Below are 19940 nucleotides of genomic sequence, written 5' to 3' on the forward strand. Positions count from 1 at the left end.
CCCTCCCCCCCCCCGCCAAATACCCCAGCCCCTGCTACACCCCCTTCCCGGGGGGCTGAGCCTTGCCCCCACTTCTGGATTGGGGCCAGGCCACTGCCCGCCACCTTGGGGCCTGGCCCTGCCCCCAGCCGAGCCACGCCTGGGTCAAGCTCCCGGCCTCTGGCGCGGCCCCCTGCGTGGCTGGGTGGTGTTGGCTGTGCCAGCCCAGCACTGCCTGGATCCGGCCTGCAGATGGACCAGGCACTGCCAAGCCAGCCCACCGGGCAAAAAGTTTTAGGCCTTGGGAGGCTTATTCTGTGTGTTCCCCCTGCCACCATCTTCTCTTCTGTCAAACCAGAGGACACCTGGTTCCTACAGCCTTTTCTCCTCCCTTGTCATTTTTGCCGCTCTCCTTCGGCTTTCTCTGAAGAAGAGCCAGGCGATCAGTCGGGAACAGCCAGAATGGGTTGATTCCCACGTATAAGACGACGGACTCTGTGGATGGGAGGAAGAGCAGTGAATGCAATGTAATTTAGTTGTAGCAAGGCTTTTGACCGTCTCTGGTGACATTCTCAATAAGCAAAGGAAACAAAGACTAGATGAGAGTACTGTACGGTGGATGCATAGGTTGAGTCGCCATGCTCTGTGAGTAGTCATCAATGGCTCAACATCTAGTTGCGGGAAGGTACTGGGTGGGGTTCCCCAGGAGTCTGTCCTGGGTCGGGTGTCATTTCAGCACCTTCATTAATGATTTGGAAAGTGTCAAGTATATGGCCCGTGGGCTGGATCTGGCCTAGGAGTCTCTATCTGGCCTGCCAGGATCTCATTGGGCCACTGGAAGTTGGGGGACGAGGCCAGGGGCATGGCCTGCCACAGAATCCAGAACCAACTTGGCATTTAGCAGCAGGAGGGCAAGTGAGGGCTGACACAGCTCTGGTCACCCTGCAGCTGCTTTGCCTGTCACCACTTATGCAACCCTACCTCCCTACCCTACCCTACCCTTGCTGGATCTGGAGCTGCTGCCGCTGCAGAGGGCACGCAGCAGCAGTATCTCTGGCTCCAGCACAAGGCGTATGGCAGGGGCTAGAGTCACGGTTGTGTGTCCTGGGTCAGAGCCAAAGCCAGAACTGCTGCCACCACATGCTCAAAATCAGAGCCAGACCAGCTGCTGCCACCACCTCTCCTGCCCTGGGCTGGATCAGGCCCATAAGGAGCCCTGTGGTCCAGATTCAGTCCAGGTCACAAGGTGAGTTTCTCAACCCTGATTTGGAGACTGGGATGCACTGTTAGCAAGCTTGCAGATGGCACCAAGTTGGGTAGAGTTGCAGGTACCCTAGAGCAGGGGTTCCCAAAGTTTTTATGTTGCGGCCCAGCAGTCACAGCTGACCGCAGCCAGAATTTCCAGTTGGGAGACAGGTAAGGATACCCCCACCCCCCAGGCAGAGGGGTGGCGGGCCAAGCCCTGCGCTGCTGCAGGCCCCGTGGAAGGAGCTGCGGCCTCTCTGCCCGGCTCGGGGGGGTGTGTAGTTTGCTGGTCCGTGGCCACTTCCGGTCTGGCAGCCAACCGTGCAGCTGACCCGCTGCAGCCCAGCACCAGGCCACGGCCCAGGGATTGAGAACCCCTGCGCTAGAGGGCAGGGAAATATGAGATTTTAATGTGGTAATTGAATGTGCATATGAGAAGCTAAGTTTAAATATTTGTTTGTTGAATCTGCTGATGGCAACTAATTCCTAGTTTTGCTTTATGTTCAAAATATATTCAGTGTTGGCCAGTATGGCACCACTCTTGTTCCCACCAGTGACTTGAGTCATTTTATTTCTGGCTATACTTAGACGAATACAACAGACTAGGATCCAGAATGGCCCAGATTAACTGGAGAAATGGTCCAAAAATAAATAAACATATAAATATGTATTAAAATAAACAAAAATAAATAAATATACATATTTAAATTGAAATCTTTTCAATGCTTTATGTCTTAATTGAAATTCAGTAAGGCAAACTGCAAAGTCATGCACTTAGGATAGAATAACTATGCATGAACACAGACTGGGGAGTGACTGGCTAGGCTACAGTACTGCAGAAAAAGGACCTGGCAGTTACAGCGGACCATAAACTGAATGTGAGTCTACTGTGTCTTTTTCTTGCAAAAAAAAAAAAAAAAAAGGGCTAACAGCAGGCTGGGTTTTATTCACAGGGGTGTCACTTGCAAATCAAGGGAAGTGATTCTTCCACTCTGTTCAGCACTGGTGAGGGCTCACCTGGAATCCTGTGTTCGGTTTAGGAAATTAGGAAATTTCTCCTTAGAAATTTTTCCAGGAGAAAATCCAGGTCCTCCTCCAGATCTGAGGGGAGACCTTGTAGCAGCCTATAACTTTATCAAGGGAGGACAACAGAGAGTTGGAGATGAGCTATTTACCAGGGCACCCCTAGGAGTAACTAGGAATAATGGGTACAAACTAGTGGAGAGTAGATTCAGGTTAGACATTAGGAAGAAATTTTTCACAGTAAGGGTGGCCAGAATCTGGAACGGACTGCCAAGAGAGGTGGTACTATCACCTAACTTGGAGGTCTCCAAGAGGAGGCTAGATAGGCACCTGGCTGGGGTCGTCTGACCTCGGTCCTTTTCGTGCCTGGGGTAGGGGGTCAGACACGATGATCCTTTGGGATCCCTTCCGACACTACAATCTGCAAATCTATGGAAGGGACCTCAGGAGGTCACATCTAGTCCAACCCCTGCTCAAAGCAGGACCATCCCCAAATAGATCATCCCAGCCAAGGCTTTGTCTAGTCGGGTCTTAAAAACTTCCAAGGATGGAGATTCCACCACCTCTCTGGGTTCCAGTGCTTTACCACATTCCTCGTGAGAGAGTTTTTCCTAATATCCAACCTAATTTTCCTTTGCTTCAACTTGAGACCATTCCATTCTGTCATCTGCCACCACTAAGAACAGTCCAGCTCCATCCTCTTGGGAAGCTCCCTTCAGGTAGTTGAAGGCTGCTATTAAATCCCCCTTCAGTCTTCTCTTCTGCAGGCTAAATAGGCCCAGTTCCCTCAGACTCTCCTTAGAAGTCATGTGTCCCAGTCCCCAAACCATTTTCGTTGCCCTCAGCTGAACTCTCTCCAACTTGTCTACATCCTTTCTTTATTGGGGTGAGCAAACCTGGACATAGTACGCCAGATGTGGTCTCACCAGTGCAGAATAGAGCAGAATAATTACTTCCCTTGATCTGCTGGCAATGCTCCTACTAATGTAGTCCAGTATGCTGTTAATCTTCTTGGCAACAAGGGCACACTGCTGACTCATATCCATCTTATTGTCCACTGTAACCCCCAGGTCCTTTTCTCCAGAGCTGCTGCCTTAAGTACAGAACTTTGCACTTGTCCTTGTTAAACCTCTTGAGATTTCTTTTGACTAAATCCAGTTTGTTGAGGCCACTCTGAATCCTAGCTGTATCCTGCAGTGTATCTACTATTCCACCCCCCCCCCACCCCCATCCTGGTGTTGTCACCCACAAACCTGCTGAGGGTGCACTCCATCCCATCTTCCAGATTATTAATGAAAATACTGAACAAAACTGGCCCCAGGACCAACTCCTGGGCCACTACACTTGATCCTGGCTGCCAGCTAGACCTTGAGTTATTGAACACTACTTGTTGAACCCAGTGATCCAGCCAGCTTTCTGTCTACCTTACAATCCATTCATCCCACCCATATTTCCTTAACTGCTTGCAAGTGTTGTTGGAGACCGTATCAAAAGCCTTGCTAAAGTCAAGTTATATCATATCCACTGCTTTCCCTGCATCCACAGCACTTGCTCACTTGCAAACATAGCACCCATACTTAAGAAAAAAGAGGATCCAGGGAACTACAGACCAGTCAGCTTCACCTCAGTCTGTGGAAAAATCATGGAGCAGATCGTTAAGGAATCCAATTCTAGGAACTTGGAAGAGAAGAAGGTGATTAGGAACAATCAGCATGGATTCACCAAGGGTAAGCCATGCCTGGCCAATGTGACTGCCTTCTAGAATGAGATGACCAGCTCTGTGGATGTGGGGAGACCAGTGGATGTGGTATACCTTGATTTTAGCTAGGCCAGGGCTTGTCAACCCCACTTGCCCCCCCACCCAGTGTCCGGCCGAATCTGCTTTTAGGAATCCCTTGACTGGTTCTGGGGCTGCTTTTAAGGAATTCCTGCAGCAGCCTAGGCCCTGATGCACAATGTACTGGCTTCAATCCTTGAGTAACTCCTGCCTCTGTGACTTCCCTGGCTCCTGCCCTGGTACTCCTAACCATGTACCATCCCTATGGAGTTCAGACTCTAGTTCAAACGCATTGGTTCAGTGTTTGAACTCTGGCTTGACTTTAGCTTGCTTCTTAGACCATGATCCTGGTTAGTCTCTTGGGTTGGTGCTTGGCTTCTGAGCCTCCTTGGCTTGTAATTTGGATCTGCCCTCTGTTGCTCCAAACTGTGGCTTACCTTGGTAACCCCTGGTTCAGCCCCAACTCTGCCCACTAGGCCTGCTGCCCCTGTGGACTATGACAGCTTGCACAGCCACCCTTTAATAACCCCACTGGGTCATGGTAGGATGAACCAGCTGCTGAGTCAGATTTCTGGAGTTGAATTGCTGGTCATGCTGCAAGATTTGCAAGCCCAAATGGTCCCCTTCTGGGGCCAGCTGCTCAGCTAGGCCCATTGGCAAACCTCAAGCCCAAGATTCCCCTACCAAATAAATTTGATGGGTACCCCCATAAATTTGGGGGATTTATAAATCAATGCCATCTGGTCTTCTGACTGTCTCCCCAAATGTATGCATTGGACACTGCCAGAATGGGGCTAGTAATCTATTTCCTGACTGAAGATGCCCTGGCCTGGGTCTCCCCACTCTTGGAGGCCTTCAGTTCCCCTCCTTGATCAGCTCAAAACTTTTATCAAGGTAATGGTCATAATCTTTGGGGACCCAAATTGCGCACACATGATGCAATGGGCCTTTCAGACCTTGAAACAGAGCCACTGCTCTGTGTCCTGCTACCCTGCTGAATTTAGGTGCCTAGCCAGTGCTACAGGGTGGAATGAGGCTGTTCAGCACTTTAATTTCTGCCTGGGTCTCCAGGGAAATATCACGGATGAGCTGGCCTAGGTTGAGCTTCCAGCATCTCTGGTTGGGCTCATCAATCTCTGGATTAGGATTCAAGTCTGCTTGATTGAATGCTGGCAGGAGAAGTGGGCCTCGCCTTGCGCCTTAGGACCAGCTAAGCACCCAGAAGAATCTGCGTTATTGTCAGTGAAGCTCATGCGGATGGAGACAACAAGGAAAAGGCTCTCCACTAACGTAAACGTGTGCTGGCATTCAGGAGGTCTCTACCTCTACTGCAGAGAGGCAGGCTGCTTTGCCTGGATCTGTCCTGAAAAAGGTACTCCAAGCTTGTCATCAGGGAACTTGACCAGCCCATCCTTGGTGGAGGGAGGCAGGTTGGACCAGTTGCCTACTCCTCACCCAGCCCCTCTGACTTGTGCTAGACTCTCCATCACTGCAAGGGAACCAGATTCACTCTTGTTAATCCCCCTCCATCTGTCATCCAGCCATGGTTGGCATCTCCTAGTCAGCTCTCCTGGATATGGGGCCTTGGAACTGTATGGACTCAGCATTTGCGGCATGTAACTAAGAGCCAGAAGGCTCCTGTTACTTGAGGAGAAAAGAGTAGTAGATGGAGCTGGCTACAAGGATGACAGCCCGCTGGGGAAGTGGCAGATGCTAGGAGTGCCTATCACAGAGATGGTTACTCTGCAATAATCCAGCAGGGCAGAACCATGCTTGGGAAGCACAGGCTCTGCTGCAGCAGTGAGACCAGCAACAGCAAGCTGCACTGGAGGCTAGTCAGCAAACCTACACAGGAAACACCTGTGGCAGTTCAGGGAGCCACGTGACCAAATGGAGCATGGCTTCCAGCCATATAAACTCAGGGCCTGAGCCAGAGCAGGCAGTCTGGCTCTGGAGGCTACAGTGGAAAGAGGCATAGGCAGAGAAAGGAGGAGGGGCTAATGGGGCTTAGCTCCCCCCACCCCGCAAACGTGGAGCAGCAGTAGGGCTGCAACAAAGCCTGGCCAAGGGCTTCCAGCATCTGCAGTAAAGGTGGGGCAGGGGAGGGGCAAGCACTGCCCAGCTGGCGACACAGGACCGAGCTGCGAGCAGCTCACGCGGGAGGTGCTGCTCCTGCTGCTACACGCACCCTGGGAGGCATGGGGGGTGCGTGCCCCCAATCTGTGCGGGACAGGGCAGGCTGCCGCTGCAGGCCAGGGCTGCACTGGGCTCTTCCTGGCACAGGGGGGCTGTGCTATGCTGGGGCCAGGTAGCGGCAGCACTGGGAGGAAGGCTACAGGTGGGGGGCCAGCTGCAGTCACCGCAAGATTTGCTGTAGCCCTCCCAGTGTCCCCATCACCTGCCCCAGTGTAGCACGGCCGCTCCCGCCAGGAAGAGCCTGGCACTGCCCTGGCCCCAGCCCACAGCGGCTGCCTGCCCTGCCCTGCACAGATCAGGGGCATGCACCCCGCATGCCTCCCAGGATGAGTGCAGTGGCAGGAGCTGCTGCCCCCTCCCAATGGCTCCCTGACGAGCTTCAGCTCTGTCCCACGTCCTGCCCTGCCCCGCCCAGTCCTGGCTGTGCAGGGCCTGGTGGGGCAGGTGCAGGGGTCCAGGGGGCTCCATCTCCTCTGGCCTGGCAGTGCAGCTGAGGCTGGCCCCACTCTGGCCCCCTGCTCCGGGCCCCCCTAGACGGTGTGGGGCTGGGGTGGGGCGGGGAGGTAGCCAGGGATGGGTTAGGGGGTGTCAGGTTTGTTGACACTGGCACTGGGCAATGATACTGGGCCCGGGGGAAAGGGCGGCCGCACCGGCGCAGCAGGCCCCAGCCCCAATTCTGGGCCCAGCTCCGCTCCGCTCCCTCCCAATCCCTGCCCGGTCCCAGCCCCATTCCCTCTCTCTCTTCCCTCGTCCCTCCCCTCTCAGACTTTTTCCACCAGAGGTGGGGGGGGGTCCGTGCACATGTGTGCGTGTGCTCAGCCCCCCTCAAAAAATTTTTTTTTATCCCTCCACCTATGAAGGAGTGCCAGAGCAGGAGGGCCCAGGAGAGCTCCTAGCTGGCACTGGCACTGGCACTACCTTGGGGAAGGCAACCAGAATGCTGCTGCCTTGCAGAAGAATTTAACCCAGGATAAGGGGAAGCCTGGTTGCACAGACAGGTGGTCAGAGGGTCGTATTCCTTGTAGTTAAAACTGATTATAGTTTAAACTGGTGGTTTGTGGAAGGGACTGGGGGTGTTTCACAGGTCCCATTAGTGCTTGAGGGGCACATGACCACTTTGAGCCCTACCAGGGGTCAGGCCCAAGGTACAGACTGGGGCCAGAGGGCCCAGAGCCCAGAAGGACAAAGCTTGGGACCAGAGGGCCTGGAGTCCAAAAAGGAGCAGCAGCGCCCAAGGGGGGGATGGGGGGAGACAGGGGTGAAGAAAGGCCAAAAGCCCAGCACCCAGAGCAGGGCAGAGATGGGGCCAGGGGCACAGAGCTAGAGAGGGGCTAAGCCAGAGCCCGATAGGGCAAGGTTAGGGCTGGACCGCAGAAGCCAGGTCCAGTACATTAGATCCTGAGGTGAGCAGCCCAGCAAGAGAAAGGGGGCAGAGGCCAACTGGGACAAGACACCTACAAAGGGACAGATTGGACTGGTTGGACAGGCAACATCTATGAGGCATGGGTGTGGTGTAAAGGGGAAGTCAGAGACACGTAATTAGCACTTAAGGGTCGGGGCACTGACGGGCTAAGAGTGCCCACTCAGCTCAAGGGCAGGATTGAGACCAGTGGTATCCAGGAGGGACCTGTTAGCTATTAGACAGACTGAGGCTCTCTCTAGGACCCTTAGGCAGCCTCCCTTTGAATCCAGTAACTACAACCAGGTGTGGTGGGTGAGAAGGAGGGGAGGGTACCCTAGAGGCAGAGCAGGGCACAGGTTATAAGGCCACCAGGGGGCATCGCAGTCATGAATGCCTCTGCCTCCAGAGGCTGGTGGCGGTGACGGCATGGCAGCGGGGAGTGGGGAGCTCCTGCAGGCGGCTGCACTGATGTTGGTGCCGAGGGTGTCCAGAACGGGGACCAGCCGCAGCGATGTTGGCAGTGGGGGAGGGAGGAGGGTGGTGAGCACTGACCGGTGGTCAGCGACCACCCGCAGATGCTGTTGGCAGCAGCTAGCGGCAATTGGCGACCACCCGCAGACACCACCAGTCGTGTCAGCAGCAAGGGAGGGGGTGGTGAGCAGTGACCACCTACAGGCGCTGCCGGTGCTGTCAGCGGCGTCCGGTCTCAGGGGGTGCACCGCCAATCTCAGGGGGTGCATGTGCACCCCCCACGCGTTGCCAATGATCACAGCCATCCCTGGAGCCAGACTGCACAACACCAGATTTCAGTCAGGTCAAAACATACCTTGGACATAGTGGAGTTGATGGATGGAGCCACCCTGTCCTTGGGCCCTGTCACTGCGGAAATGGCTCTGTTGAAAGTATGGATAAATGGACATTGGAAGTTTCTTTGCTTTGATCTGATCCATTCCCCCAGCTTCTTGATCACACTTGGAACCTTCTGGCTGTCCTGCCACCACCCTGATATTCTGCGGGGGCAAAGGAAACTTTGCTTTGTTTCTGCTTACTGTGGGCAGACATGTTTCCAGGGTATGGCCCAGTTCAGGTCAGGCAGGTGCTCAGCAGTCTTGGCCCCCATGCCATTCTCAGTGGCCACATCTACATGAGATGCTGACTGTACAGTTGTTACTATACAGTCATTTAGTACTTGTATACACAACTACTAAATGACTGCACAGTAACCAGCGCTACTAAACAGTAGCGTCCCCAAACAGCTTTTTGGTAATGCTAACTGTGCAGTAGCTCATTACAACTGAGCAATAGCATCACATCATGCTTCATGCCATGCAATGCTACTGTGCAGTCATAATGAGCTACTGCACAGTTAGCTTCTCGTGTAGATGCAGCCCGTACTCCTGAAGAGTGCCAGTCTGCTGTATAATACATCTCTTCTGTAGAATACCATGATCTGGTTAATGTGTTCAATGAGAAGGGGGCAGATCAACTTCCCGCAAATCACCTTTATGATTGCCCCACTGACATTATGCCAGGGGCATAATAAATTCTACGCAGATGCTTTTACTCCCTCTCGGAACTGGAGCTTGAGGCTTTAAAAGAACGCATCTCAGAGAATTTGCCAAAAGGGTTTACTTGGCCCCCCATATCACTAGCCAGGGCTGCAAATTTCTTTGTGACCTAGAAGGAGGCTTACTTTGCCCTTGCATGGACTACAGAACACTAAATAAAATTTCTGTCTGGAACCACTACCTGCTCCCATTAATTCAGAAGTTACTGGACCAGCTCCACTTCTCCAAAATATTTACTAATTAGTAGGGCTGTGTGAAGCTTTGGGTGGTGATTCAATTCAGAGAAGATTCGGCGCAGTTCGGTGGCCAAATCTTTAAATCTAAATTGAATCAGGGGACCAATTTAAAGGTCCAAATTGATTCAAAGCTCTCTAAAGCTTTGGAAAAGATTCGGAGAGCTTTGATAATTCAGGCAGTCCCTGGTGACTATAGCAGGGAGCTGCAGTCACTCTGAGCTGGTAAGTACTAGGGGTGGGGAAGAGGGGGCTGGGAGAGGGGACTATGGGGGACCCCTGCCAGTAAAGAAAAGCCTCCGTGCTCACCAGGTGCTGCCGGGCGGAGGGCGATCCCTGCTGCCCCCCACTGCCCTACACTGAATGTGGGCAGCTCTATGTGCCAGGCCAGCACAGAGGGATCCACCCACCCCTGCCTGGCAAGGTCAGGTGGTCCCAAATTACGGGTGATTTTGGCTAGGACCATCCTCCAGTGCACCCAGGCTACCTTCATCCCTGGCACTAACAAATGTGAATTTTTCAGCAGGCACTCATCTAAGAAGTCTGTGCCCTAGGTGACTATATCTGAGGACCTGGAGGCAGCGCCCAACCTCCAGGCCCCGAGGAAATTTTGGTAGAACTCTGGTAGCCCCCTGAGGCTTGTATGGGAAGACGTCTCGGGCAGAGGAGCTGCCCATCATATTGGAACCCTTGGAGTCAGTATGACGACTCTGTTGAGAGGGCCTTAGCTCCTGATCAGCCCTGTATGATGTGATACAGGACTGTGGCCTTTATCTAGGGGGAAGGTGGGGACACATGCATGCCTGTCCCCACTGCCCCCCAGCCATTGCCATGGCTGGACCAGAGCTGAGTGGAGTGGGGGGCAGATGTGGGCTGCCTGCTGCAGACTCAGGGCTCCCTGCCCTGCTGCTTTTCCCTCAGGAGCCCGGTGCTGGCCGCACGCCCCCTGCCTGCCCAGCAGCAGCAAGGGGCACAACTCCATGCTGCCGCCCCCCGCTGCTGCTGGCTGGGCAGAGGGCACCTCGCCATGGCAGCATGGCCAGCCCGGGGCCCCTGGGGGCAGGATGGGGAGCCCCAAGCCCTCAGAAGGCAGCCTGCATCTGCCCCCACCCCCACCCCACAAATCCAGGGGTCACACTGGTCCAATATAAGATATCACCCTAAAAAATCCTTGCCTCTTGCATCATAATTCCTGGAACATCACAGCTATAACATAACTCTAACATTAGCATAATTTGCTTAATTACCTCCATGACTTCTCTTTCAGTTTCAAGTGGAAATCCTCTTCTTTGGTTTCCTGCCCGAAATAATTGTGCAGTATTGCTGTGTTTTACAGGCAAATACGGCTGAACTTCAGTGTAGAATTCTATATTAGGAATTCTGTAGTCCTAGTCCAGAATCTTGGAGCACCTAAGGAAAGCTCATTTTTACTCAATAGGGTCGTTTTGAGGCTTAATTCTCTCTGCAAAATGCTTTCAGATCCCTTGTATTTTGCACTTCTGGACTGTATGTCACTGCTTTCCTTTATTTATTGAATCATACTAATAAACAATAGAGATGAACATACAGTCAGTCATACGTCTGTATACTTAACTGTTTTCCTTTCAAAATATTATTTGCTCACACTATCCACTGTACATGAGACAGGCATTAAGACAAAACTCCTTCATTAGGAGGGCTAATACTCGCAGCTACCTACAGTGTTTACCCCCAAAACACAAAACAAAGGAAAACAGTCTTTTGTTACAACATAAAGGGGGCTTCACATCATACTTGTTTCTTTAGATACAGCCAAAAGCTTTTGCTTTTTTTCTTACATTAATACTTCCTTCACTGCACCTAACATGGAGTCTGATTTTTTTATTGGCAGAATAAATGGAAGTTTTGCCCCTCCCATTGCTGAGACTGTGACGGTCTTGAATTCAGCCTGGCCAGGCACAAGGTACTTAACACCATATAGAGCTGTCTCCCTGTTTCTTCCAGCAGCTGCAATGGTTATTGCAGCTGTTGGAGGAGAAATGTAAACAACTCCATGGTGATAGGCACGGTTCCAGTAGCAGTTGGTCTATAGATTTGAAAATAAGGCGCTTTTTTCCCCCTCTAAGGATACAGAGTTCATTTTCTTTGCTTTGTGGGATCAGTGCCAGACTGTTATGTAATATTACTACGGGACTGTCTGTAACACATACTGCCAGGCTTGTACAGCAGTGAGCTCTGTGATTATTACGGTAGGAATTAAGGCTGGAGCTGCAGAGAGCTAATAAAGTGTGTTATAGGGCATTGTTATAGGGCACCTTCTGATGATCCTTTAACGAGCACGCTGATAGCCATCTCCCCTGTTGGACTCACTGCCACGCCTTGATGGGAGAAAACAATGAATGTACTGAAAAAAGGAAACTGCTGACTCGTATGCAATAATAGGTGTCCAGTATATTGTCCTCTGTTGCAGGGCTCCACCACCCGTCATACTCACAATGCCTCACCATCAGTTGTCTGGCTGTCTTGTGGTCATAGGACTCACTCCACATAGTCTTGAATTGTTCCAGTCTGTAAGGTTCTGTGCCCCCGTGTAGACTGTTAGAGTTGCTCAGCTGTCTCCTCTCCAGGGCACTAACCTTCACTGTTGTTGCTTCCTTTGTAGGTTTTTCCAGGCAGGCCAGCCACTTAGGAACGTTCCTGGCTGTGCCGGTTCCAGACAGTCTTCAAGCAGCCCCCACCGTGCAATGACGTCGTCTGGCCGTGCCATGTGCTATGTGTCCATCTCAGGTAAGTACCTTGCCACATTCTTCTCCTAAACATGGGCCAGTGATGGTCTCCCTGTTACAAAGTGAACTCTATGAACTGAAAGAGAGTTGGATTTAATCAGCTCCCATCCTCTACTAATACTGTGTGTATTGCTGTCAGGGAGTCCAACATATGTCTTCAGGCAAATCAACTGCAGTATAACGAAGCCTTGAAGAAATAGCAAACTGGTAAGACTGAAAACTTAGTATTCTAAGAGCTTATCATTGAGACTTTTGTTTGACCCAGAACCCTGTGTCTGAATCCGTGCCCCAAGTATGCAGATAAATCTAGTTTTGCTAATGAGCCAAACTGGAACAGCCAGTCCAAAAACCCAGAATTCTGCATCCCCAAATTCTCAAGCAACCATCTCTGGTGCCTGTTTTTGCTCACTTCAGGGATATGTAGTTCAAAATCCTGATTTGCATTCATATACTTAAACTCTTTAAGCAGAATCTTTAGATATCTTAAAAACTCGATCGTAAAGTATTTATAAACCTCTGTGGATTAAAACATATGGCTAGATTTTGCAGTCTGCTAAAGACTTTTTCTACCAATCAGGCAACATAAAATAGCTGGATTTTGGCTATAAATGTTGCCAATGGAAAAAATATCCTATGCATACAGGAGCTCCAAAAATAGCAGTGACCTTTACTTTCCTGCAGTTCCTCCTCTCCATTTACTTAAGTTGATCTAGCTGGTCTACCACCATGGCAAGGACAATGGGGGGCAGAAATCTGTGCTTCCAGGAGGCAGTGGTCCCAGCATGACCGATTTCTTGATGACATCCCTGATAATTGAAACACCCATATCAACAGGTGCAAAACAGTGTGCACCCAGTGTGTGCCCTGCTTCATGGATTGCCACAGTTACTATCTGGAATAGCAAGATGACTGATGTAGAGGCCATGGAGTCCTGCTCCAGTCCTGTTGGATAAAAAAAGCTATTGTTTTATCTGAATTTGACTCAGGCTGTACCTGCTTATTTCTAAGACCTGAGGAAGGGCACTTTGGGCCCAAGAGCTTGTCTAATGTTCCTTCCAACTATACCATCTAGTAAAAGATAACACTAAAAACACCCCTAATTTCTCGCATATTTTCTAGACCACCACAGGTACAATAACACCCCAACCCTATATTAGGTTGCAGATTCCATCAAAACTTGGAGTGAGCTGTAAATCTGAGAATTCATCACAGAGAAAGTGCCTCACACATTCCCTGAGGAAGCTCTAGTGTGAACACCTTTGCTAATCTCAGCTAAGCAGGCTCATAGGTGGAGGGAAAGAAGATAGACAGGAGTTGTTTACATAGTACTGTGCATGTCATTTTGGGCTTGATAAATCAAAAGTAACACATTTATTTTTTCTTGGAACCAAATGCAAATCCCAGACAGCTGGTTTTGTACTCTCTGGGCAGGATAGTCCACTTTTCAATCAGGCTGAACCTTCTGTGCTAGCTTCCAACTTTGAATGAATTTACTATGTAGCCCTATGTAGAGCACATTATATCAGCTCTATGCTGGAGATGAGAGGTGTGCAGACCTGATTTGTATGGTGCTGGTGAACTTCAAGAATGACTCAACTGAAGTTAATCTAAGTCTGGTTTGGACTCTTTGTCTTTACAAAAAATTTGCTTGGTGTGCCACGTCTTCCAAGTTTTTCTTAGTTTGGGGACTTTATAAAATTAGGGTTATGTCTACACTAAGATGCTTCTACAGCCAGATGGCAGCTGCCAGAGCATGTGCATTATGGGCTTTTGGAAGCTCAACACATCTGTGGTCCAACAGTTGTACCACTGGAGCACAAATCTATTTTGAGAGGGCACCAGCTGCTGAATGGACCATGGCAGCTGGGTGAAGATACAAGAGTTTTTAGATTCTCTTGCTTGCTGCTGGGAATCAGCGGAAGTCTTGCTCCACTCCTCAGAGGTGGAGTAATTCTTATGATGGAATGGAGGGTTCTGCTGCCACAGAGGAGCTTTGAATGTGCATGTATTTTGCTGGCAGAACTTTTGTAGTGTGGAGTGGACATAGAATGAAATTCAGGTCTGGATCTGAAAGTAAAATCCCACAAAGTTTAGGATTGAAAGTCCTGGTCCAATGTTAATTAAAACTTGCATCAAGAATTACCCCAGTTAATCCAATTTAGATGGGTTGTTAATCTGTATATGCAACAATCACGTATATACAGAAATTTCTGTCTCCCGTTCCACAAGCTATGCAAGTGCTTGCAGTCAGAGTCCCAAGAAATACCTGTATTGTTTTTACTGCATTGCTCATCTTTGTAACAGGGGGATATTAACACTTCTGTTTCAGAGCACCTACCAACCACTAGCTCGTTAGGGTTAGAAAGAATTGCCCCTATGGGCAGATCGTTCTGCAAATATCTATCATTGGGAGGTTTTGCACTTTCCTTTGAATTGTCTGATACATATGGGCCACTGTCTGAGACAGGAAGGTAGACTGGATAGACTCCAGTCCAAGCTGGAGTGACAATTCTGTGTTCTTAGATCTATCCTACGTGTAGAAGGGTGCCCTGCCAGGAAGATTCTGCCATGAATTACAAGAAGCATTCAGCTTGAACAATCTGTTTATAGCAATGAAAGGAAGCAACTTTTCAAAGAGTTTCAAGTTCAGCACATGTTTCACCTATCTAAAAGAGCCCTTGTTTTACAGATAGTACGGGATCTGTTTGGCTTTAATCCCCCAAATGTGCATGGTGTTCTGTTCTGTTCCCTTAACTATGAGCGTTCTCATAGCAGATGCAGAACTAGTCTTTGGGACATAGTATCTAATTTGTTTTTTGCTCCTCATATTCACATTGTTATGATGATATTCTTGCCCCCCTTGTGACTATTTCTAAAGAACTTTTTTTCTATTGTCCTTTGTGGGGAGCTGTAGTGGCACGTCCTTCTCCAGTCCTCTTATCCAATCAGTGCACAAGATCCCAAATATTTAGGAATTTATGAGGAATCCATTCAGGGAGTCTGCATCTCCATACAGCATGGTGTGGTCCTGTTCATCCTGAAAGTTGATTTGTCCACTCGAGAAACATATTTTTTAAAATAAAAGATTTGGTCAAGGCTCTGTGCTGCAATAAAATCAATGGCTGCTGAATACATGTGACCCTTCTTGCAAACTAATGAGCTGTCATCAGATGGTTTAAATGAATGACTTGGTAACTGCTGACTGAGCTGGGTTGAATTTGAAACAAAATGTTCAGATACATCTTCACTTCCCAGAACCGTATAGTCCTTTGCTGAGAAGGGATTGGAGAAACTGAGAGAATCATTGAAGCACCTGGGCTGCCCCCAGCAGCCTTACCTTTGGTCCTGGGGACCTGTCAGGCCTGTAGCAGTGGCAATCTAGACATGAGGAGCCTGGTCAGTCAGGCTCTGGTTTCAGTCAGTACATGCTTGCCACTATGTATGTATGCCACTCTGCTTTTTTTCTTGTGAATCTTTTTTTGACACCAGGAGATCCCTGTGACAAAAAAAATCATCATGCTGCTAATTAGCAGCACAGCAAACACATGCATGTGCAGCGTGTACAGTTTGCAGTGCCACAAACCACACATGCATACTCGTCTGGACACACCCTTACTGTCAATATTCCTTGTTATTCCAAGAGTTGCCTGCCTGTACTTCTCAGAGATACATAAGGTCCCTGGGCCAAGCCTTTATTATCAGTGAATGGATATTAAATTCTGAGGTTGGAGGATCAATTTTGCTCACTGAATGAAAGAAGTAAGCTGTAATCAACTCTACATTTTATTGGTGTGGGTAGTGCTAGTGTGTGGATCTTGTGCATGTGTCTTGATGATTCAGGAAACAAAGGCTAGGAGATGAGGAATGAATGACAGACAGAACCACTAATGATTTAGTACCGCTCAAGGAGATAATTCGTTTGACATGGCAGTCAATCTCACTAAGGTACTTGTTACAGCCCATATAGAATATTGTGTATTACCAGGGAGTAGCGTGGACACTTTTGCTCATGTATGGTACCCTAACCATGCATGCCATAGCTAGATTTTTCCTATGGAGAGTGGACCATCTAAGAAACTATAAAATATATCATAGCTCAAGCATCCAAGTACTAATTCATGTTTAAGGGAAATTGTTTGGGAAAAGAAATTTTGCTGTGACAAAATATGAAATTCCATATTATGAAAGGAATTGTTAAAATTATTAGGGAACAAATTTTCCATGTTTTTCAAGGATTCAAAACCTAGAAGATACTTCCTAAAAACAAATAGGTAAGCCTGGGCTTAACTGTATCAAGTAAATAAGTAGGAACATCTGGATTAAATTGAGAAGGGTTTGAATTTGAAACGTTACAAATGACAAAGCAGGAAGGAGGTATTGAGATAAGCACAAAAAACCCCCAACACAAACAAACAAAAAAACCCCCAAAACCAAAACGGTTAGAATGGAGTTTTCAACATTCCTAAAATATATAATCTTGGCATGAATCCTCCAAATATTTGCTGGTACTGGGAAAGAAACAAGATGCTCATCATAAGTGCGTGGCTTGGTACTGACAAGCATTTAATTGCTTTAACTGGTAAAAGGTAGATATATTTGAAACAGAACATGAATACAGATAAGGAGCAACTCCATTGAGAGAGATGCAGTTAAGTTCTGGAGCTGGGCCAGCAGCAGTTGGTTTACAGTTTTCAGGCAGGCGCCAAAATTAAAAAACAGAACTGCATTTCAAATCCAAAGGAAGTGAAAGGGGAGGTTTCCACAGGCATATGGGCTGTTCCTGCTGTGGCTTTCAGCCCTGGGTTAACAGATGGTGCATGACCAAGTCTCTGTTTAAAATGCCAAAGTACTCTGGGATATGTAGTCTGTCTTTTCCTCCTCCCCTTTTGAAAAAAAAAATCCAAGTTCAAGCTAGCTGTTTATGGCTAGGAGTAAGACTGTATACTTAGAGCGGATTGGTTAGATTATTAAAAGTCAGCACTGAACTGGGAACAGTGTCTGTGGTCATCTTGCAACTATTATATATTAAGCAAGAATGTCACCATTCCAAAATGGCACTAAGTTCAAAATGATAGCACAAAGAAAAGAAAAAATATGATACGAGTAAAAAGTCAACTTTATTTAGAAGACTACATTATCTTATCATATCATATATAATGCAAGCATAGAACTTGGGTTCAATTTCCCACTCTTTCAGACCTTGGGCAAGTCACTTAAAGCTAGATTTGCAAGACTTAAGACTTGCCAAACTGTCTTAGTGCCTAATGTGTCAGTGTTCTGCTACTTATTGTAATCCACAGATGTATTAGGCACTCAGGCTCTGTATATAATGCATGAAAGGGATTACATGCCTTTCCATGGGACTCACAAAAAGCTAGCAATGCTAAGAGGGCAGGGGCCACCTCAAATAGTCATTACAAATGCCAGACAGAGGGTTATCTTTTTTATAGCCATGTTGGTCTGAAAAGAAGGAATACAGATACACCTCTTGGTTCAGAGATAATACCTTTTATTAGACCAACCAGAAAATAGTAAAAAAAAATATTTTTTCCCAAGGTTTTGGACACACACACCCTTCTTCAGGCTGAGGGGAAATTAAAGATGGTAAAAGTCACCTTAGGTAGAAAATAAGCTTCATTTTGCACAGAGAAGGCTGAAGGTGGATGTATGTTCCTCTGGGTCCATGAGAGTCCCTTAGTGTGAGTTTCTCTTGGATGTTCAGATAAGGCAGTTTCTCTTCCCTGGTGGTGTCAGATGGCAGAAATGTTGCTTTCTTGTTTAGCAATGAAGTTTGTAATTCCAAGAAATTACTAAAATTTGGTATCTTCCATGTTTCAGGGATCTGTGTTATAGCCATGTTGGTCTGAGACAAGAAGGAATACAAAACTCTTGGTTCAGAGGTGTTACACCTTTTATTTTTTCAAAATAACAAAATAGCAAAAAAACAAAGGGCTGTGCATGAGAAATTGCTGCCTTTCAGTTTCTTAGGCACTTAACTTCAGACTGTGGGGAGGTAGGTGCTTATATCTGTTTAGGATTCACTTCATGGAACTGAGCACCAAACCCGGTCCTCTTGAAAATCATGGCTAGAGGGTTTGTACCTCCCTTTAAACAATAGCCAGTAGGCAGCACTCAGTCAATGTGGGGGGTCTAGATGTACTTCTCTCCTCAGTATCCTAAGGCTTGTGTTCTTAGTCAGGTGTGGGGAAACCTGGATTCTGCTCCCTGAACTGGTTATGTATTTTCAATTAGACAGTTATCACATTTAGCACCTCCCACAAAAAATCCTTAATGCCTGGGATCAGAAACCAAGTTTTCCTACCCCATTAAGTGCCTCAGTAACTGGATTACAGAATCATGGAGCGCTTATACACATAGGTTGAGGCTGTTCTGGTGTGTTGTCATTACAGCGTGTCAGAGCAGGCTTACTTAATTGAGTCTGCTGGAGCATGGTAATTACCATGCTCCAGCAGACTCCAGTGTCACATGTATCAGCATCCCTGTGCTGAAAAATGGCAGCAGGGGTGCTTTAACTAAAGCTTGTTCGACAGTTTAATTACAGTGGCACTAAACTGTAACTTCTATCACTACACCCACCACCAGAGGTGGGTCCAAATCTGGCCTACAAGGAGTTACGTAGTCCAGATTCAGCCCAAGGAGGGTAGGTGAGTTTGATACCCATGCTATAATCTAGTGACCATATTTGCAGTGTCTAAATGGGACACACTCCTCCCCTGCTCTGTTTTCTAGCTCTGGTTTCAGCTGAGCATACTGAAGGAGGAAGAGTGGCGGTGGAGCGTCAGAGTGTAGAGGGTTCACAGTGCTGGAGAACTGGGGAGAGGAGCTGAGGAAAGCAGTCCTATTTTAAATGAGCCCCTTGGGTGACTTGCTGAAAACAGCTGAAAAGATGAACTGTAGGCACTGAGGAGGCTTTGTAATCTGATGAGTTTTGTGGCTGCTGGAGCAGCGTATTATGGACTACTTTCTGAGATTCAGGCAGAATTCTGGTACATCTCATTTAAGTGCACGGTTTACCAATCTGCATTTAAGGCTCAGGCATTTTTGGCTTGCCCAAAATCAAACACAGTACACGTGGCATGTAGCACCTCCAGGTTAGGCTAGCAACTTAGTGGGAGTTTTGAAAATCCACATTTTGGACTGAGCTCTTCTCTAGGAACAGAACCTCCCTTCTGCCAGCAGCTACGCTGCTGCCTCCTCTCCCGGGAATAGGGTTTGGGTTGCCGCTCGGACGGAGGTGTGCTTCGGACTCTCAGCTGGCTGCTGCAGGTGCTTTTGTGCTCTGGCGCACAGCGCTAGAAGGATGTGGATATACATATGGTGGCTGCTGGCTGCCAGCAGAGCTTCTTGGTATGTATGGGGCCATGTAGACCCTCAAGATGTTGCGGCCTGGGCAACTGACCTGCTTGCTTGCCGGACCCTAAAACCAGGCCTATTCTGTTTAAATTACACAACAAAACACTCCTGCTGCTGGCCGCCCGAGGCCGTGGGGATGCTTGGCTACAAGGCCTTTCAGGTGTGTCCCAGCCCGCGAGGCCCTTCGCGCACTACGATGAACGTCCCCCAGCCAAGGCCGGGGAGGTCCTGCACGTGCAGAGCTCAGTCCTCGTCTCCAGCGGGTGCCTGCAGCGACTACAGCCCCCAGCAGCCCCCGCGCTCCCGGCCGCGGGCCCGAGACTCCATTTCCCAGGGGCCGCCGCGCGGCGCTGCGCGGGAGTGGGGGAGGCGGCCGCC

General features: G+C 48.8%; 2 protein-coding genes across 3 annotated transcripts in view; one reads left to right on the forward strand and one right to left on the reverse strand.

Annotated features, from left to right (window-relative positions):
* Window positions 1-8457, reverse strand: part of RPL36 (ribosomal protein L36) — an 11854-nt gene extending 3397 nt beyond the window's left edge. The window contains exons 1-3 of the mRNA XM_025193062.1: window positions 8449-8457; window positions 8079-8087; window positions 4235-4239 (exon numbers count right to left, since the gene is read on the reverse strand). Coding sequence (XP_025048847.1) covers window positions 4235-4239; window positions 8079-8087; window positions 8449-8457 — 23 coding nt within the window. The remainder of the gene's footprint in view (window positions 1-4234; window positions 4240-8078; window positions 8088-8448) is intronic.
* LMNB2 (lamin B2) overlaps window positions 37-19940 on the forward strand; it is a 66236-nt gene continuing 46332 nt past the window's right edge. Inside the window, exons 1-3 of one of the 2 annotated variants that reach the window (XM_025193060.1) lie at window positions 37-624; window positions 3793-3974; window positions 12065-12189. In XM_025193060.1, coding sequence (XP_025048845.1) covers window positions 12175-12189 — 15 coding nt within the window. In that variant the 5' untranslated portion in view covers window positions 37-624; window positions 3793-3974; window positions 12065-12174. Of the gene's footprint in view, window positions 625-3587; window positions 3975-12064; window positions 12190-19940 lie in introns of those variants that run through there. The other variant, XM_025193059.1, reaches the window with a different exon arrangement.

This window comes from Alligator sinensis, unplaced genomic scaffold (assembly GCF_000455745.1).
Source record: "Alligator sinensis unplaced genomic scaffold, ASM45574v1 scaffold189_1, whole genome shotgun sequence".
Taxonomy (NCBI): domain Eukaryota; kingdom Metazoa; phylum Chordata; order Crocodylia; family Alligatoridae; genus Alligator; species Alligator sinensis.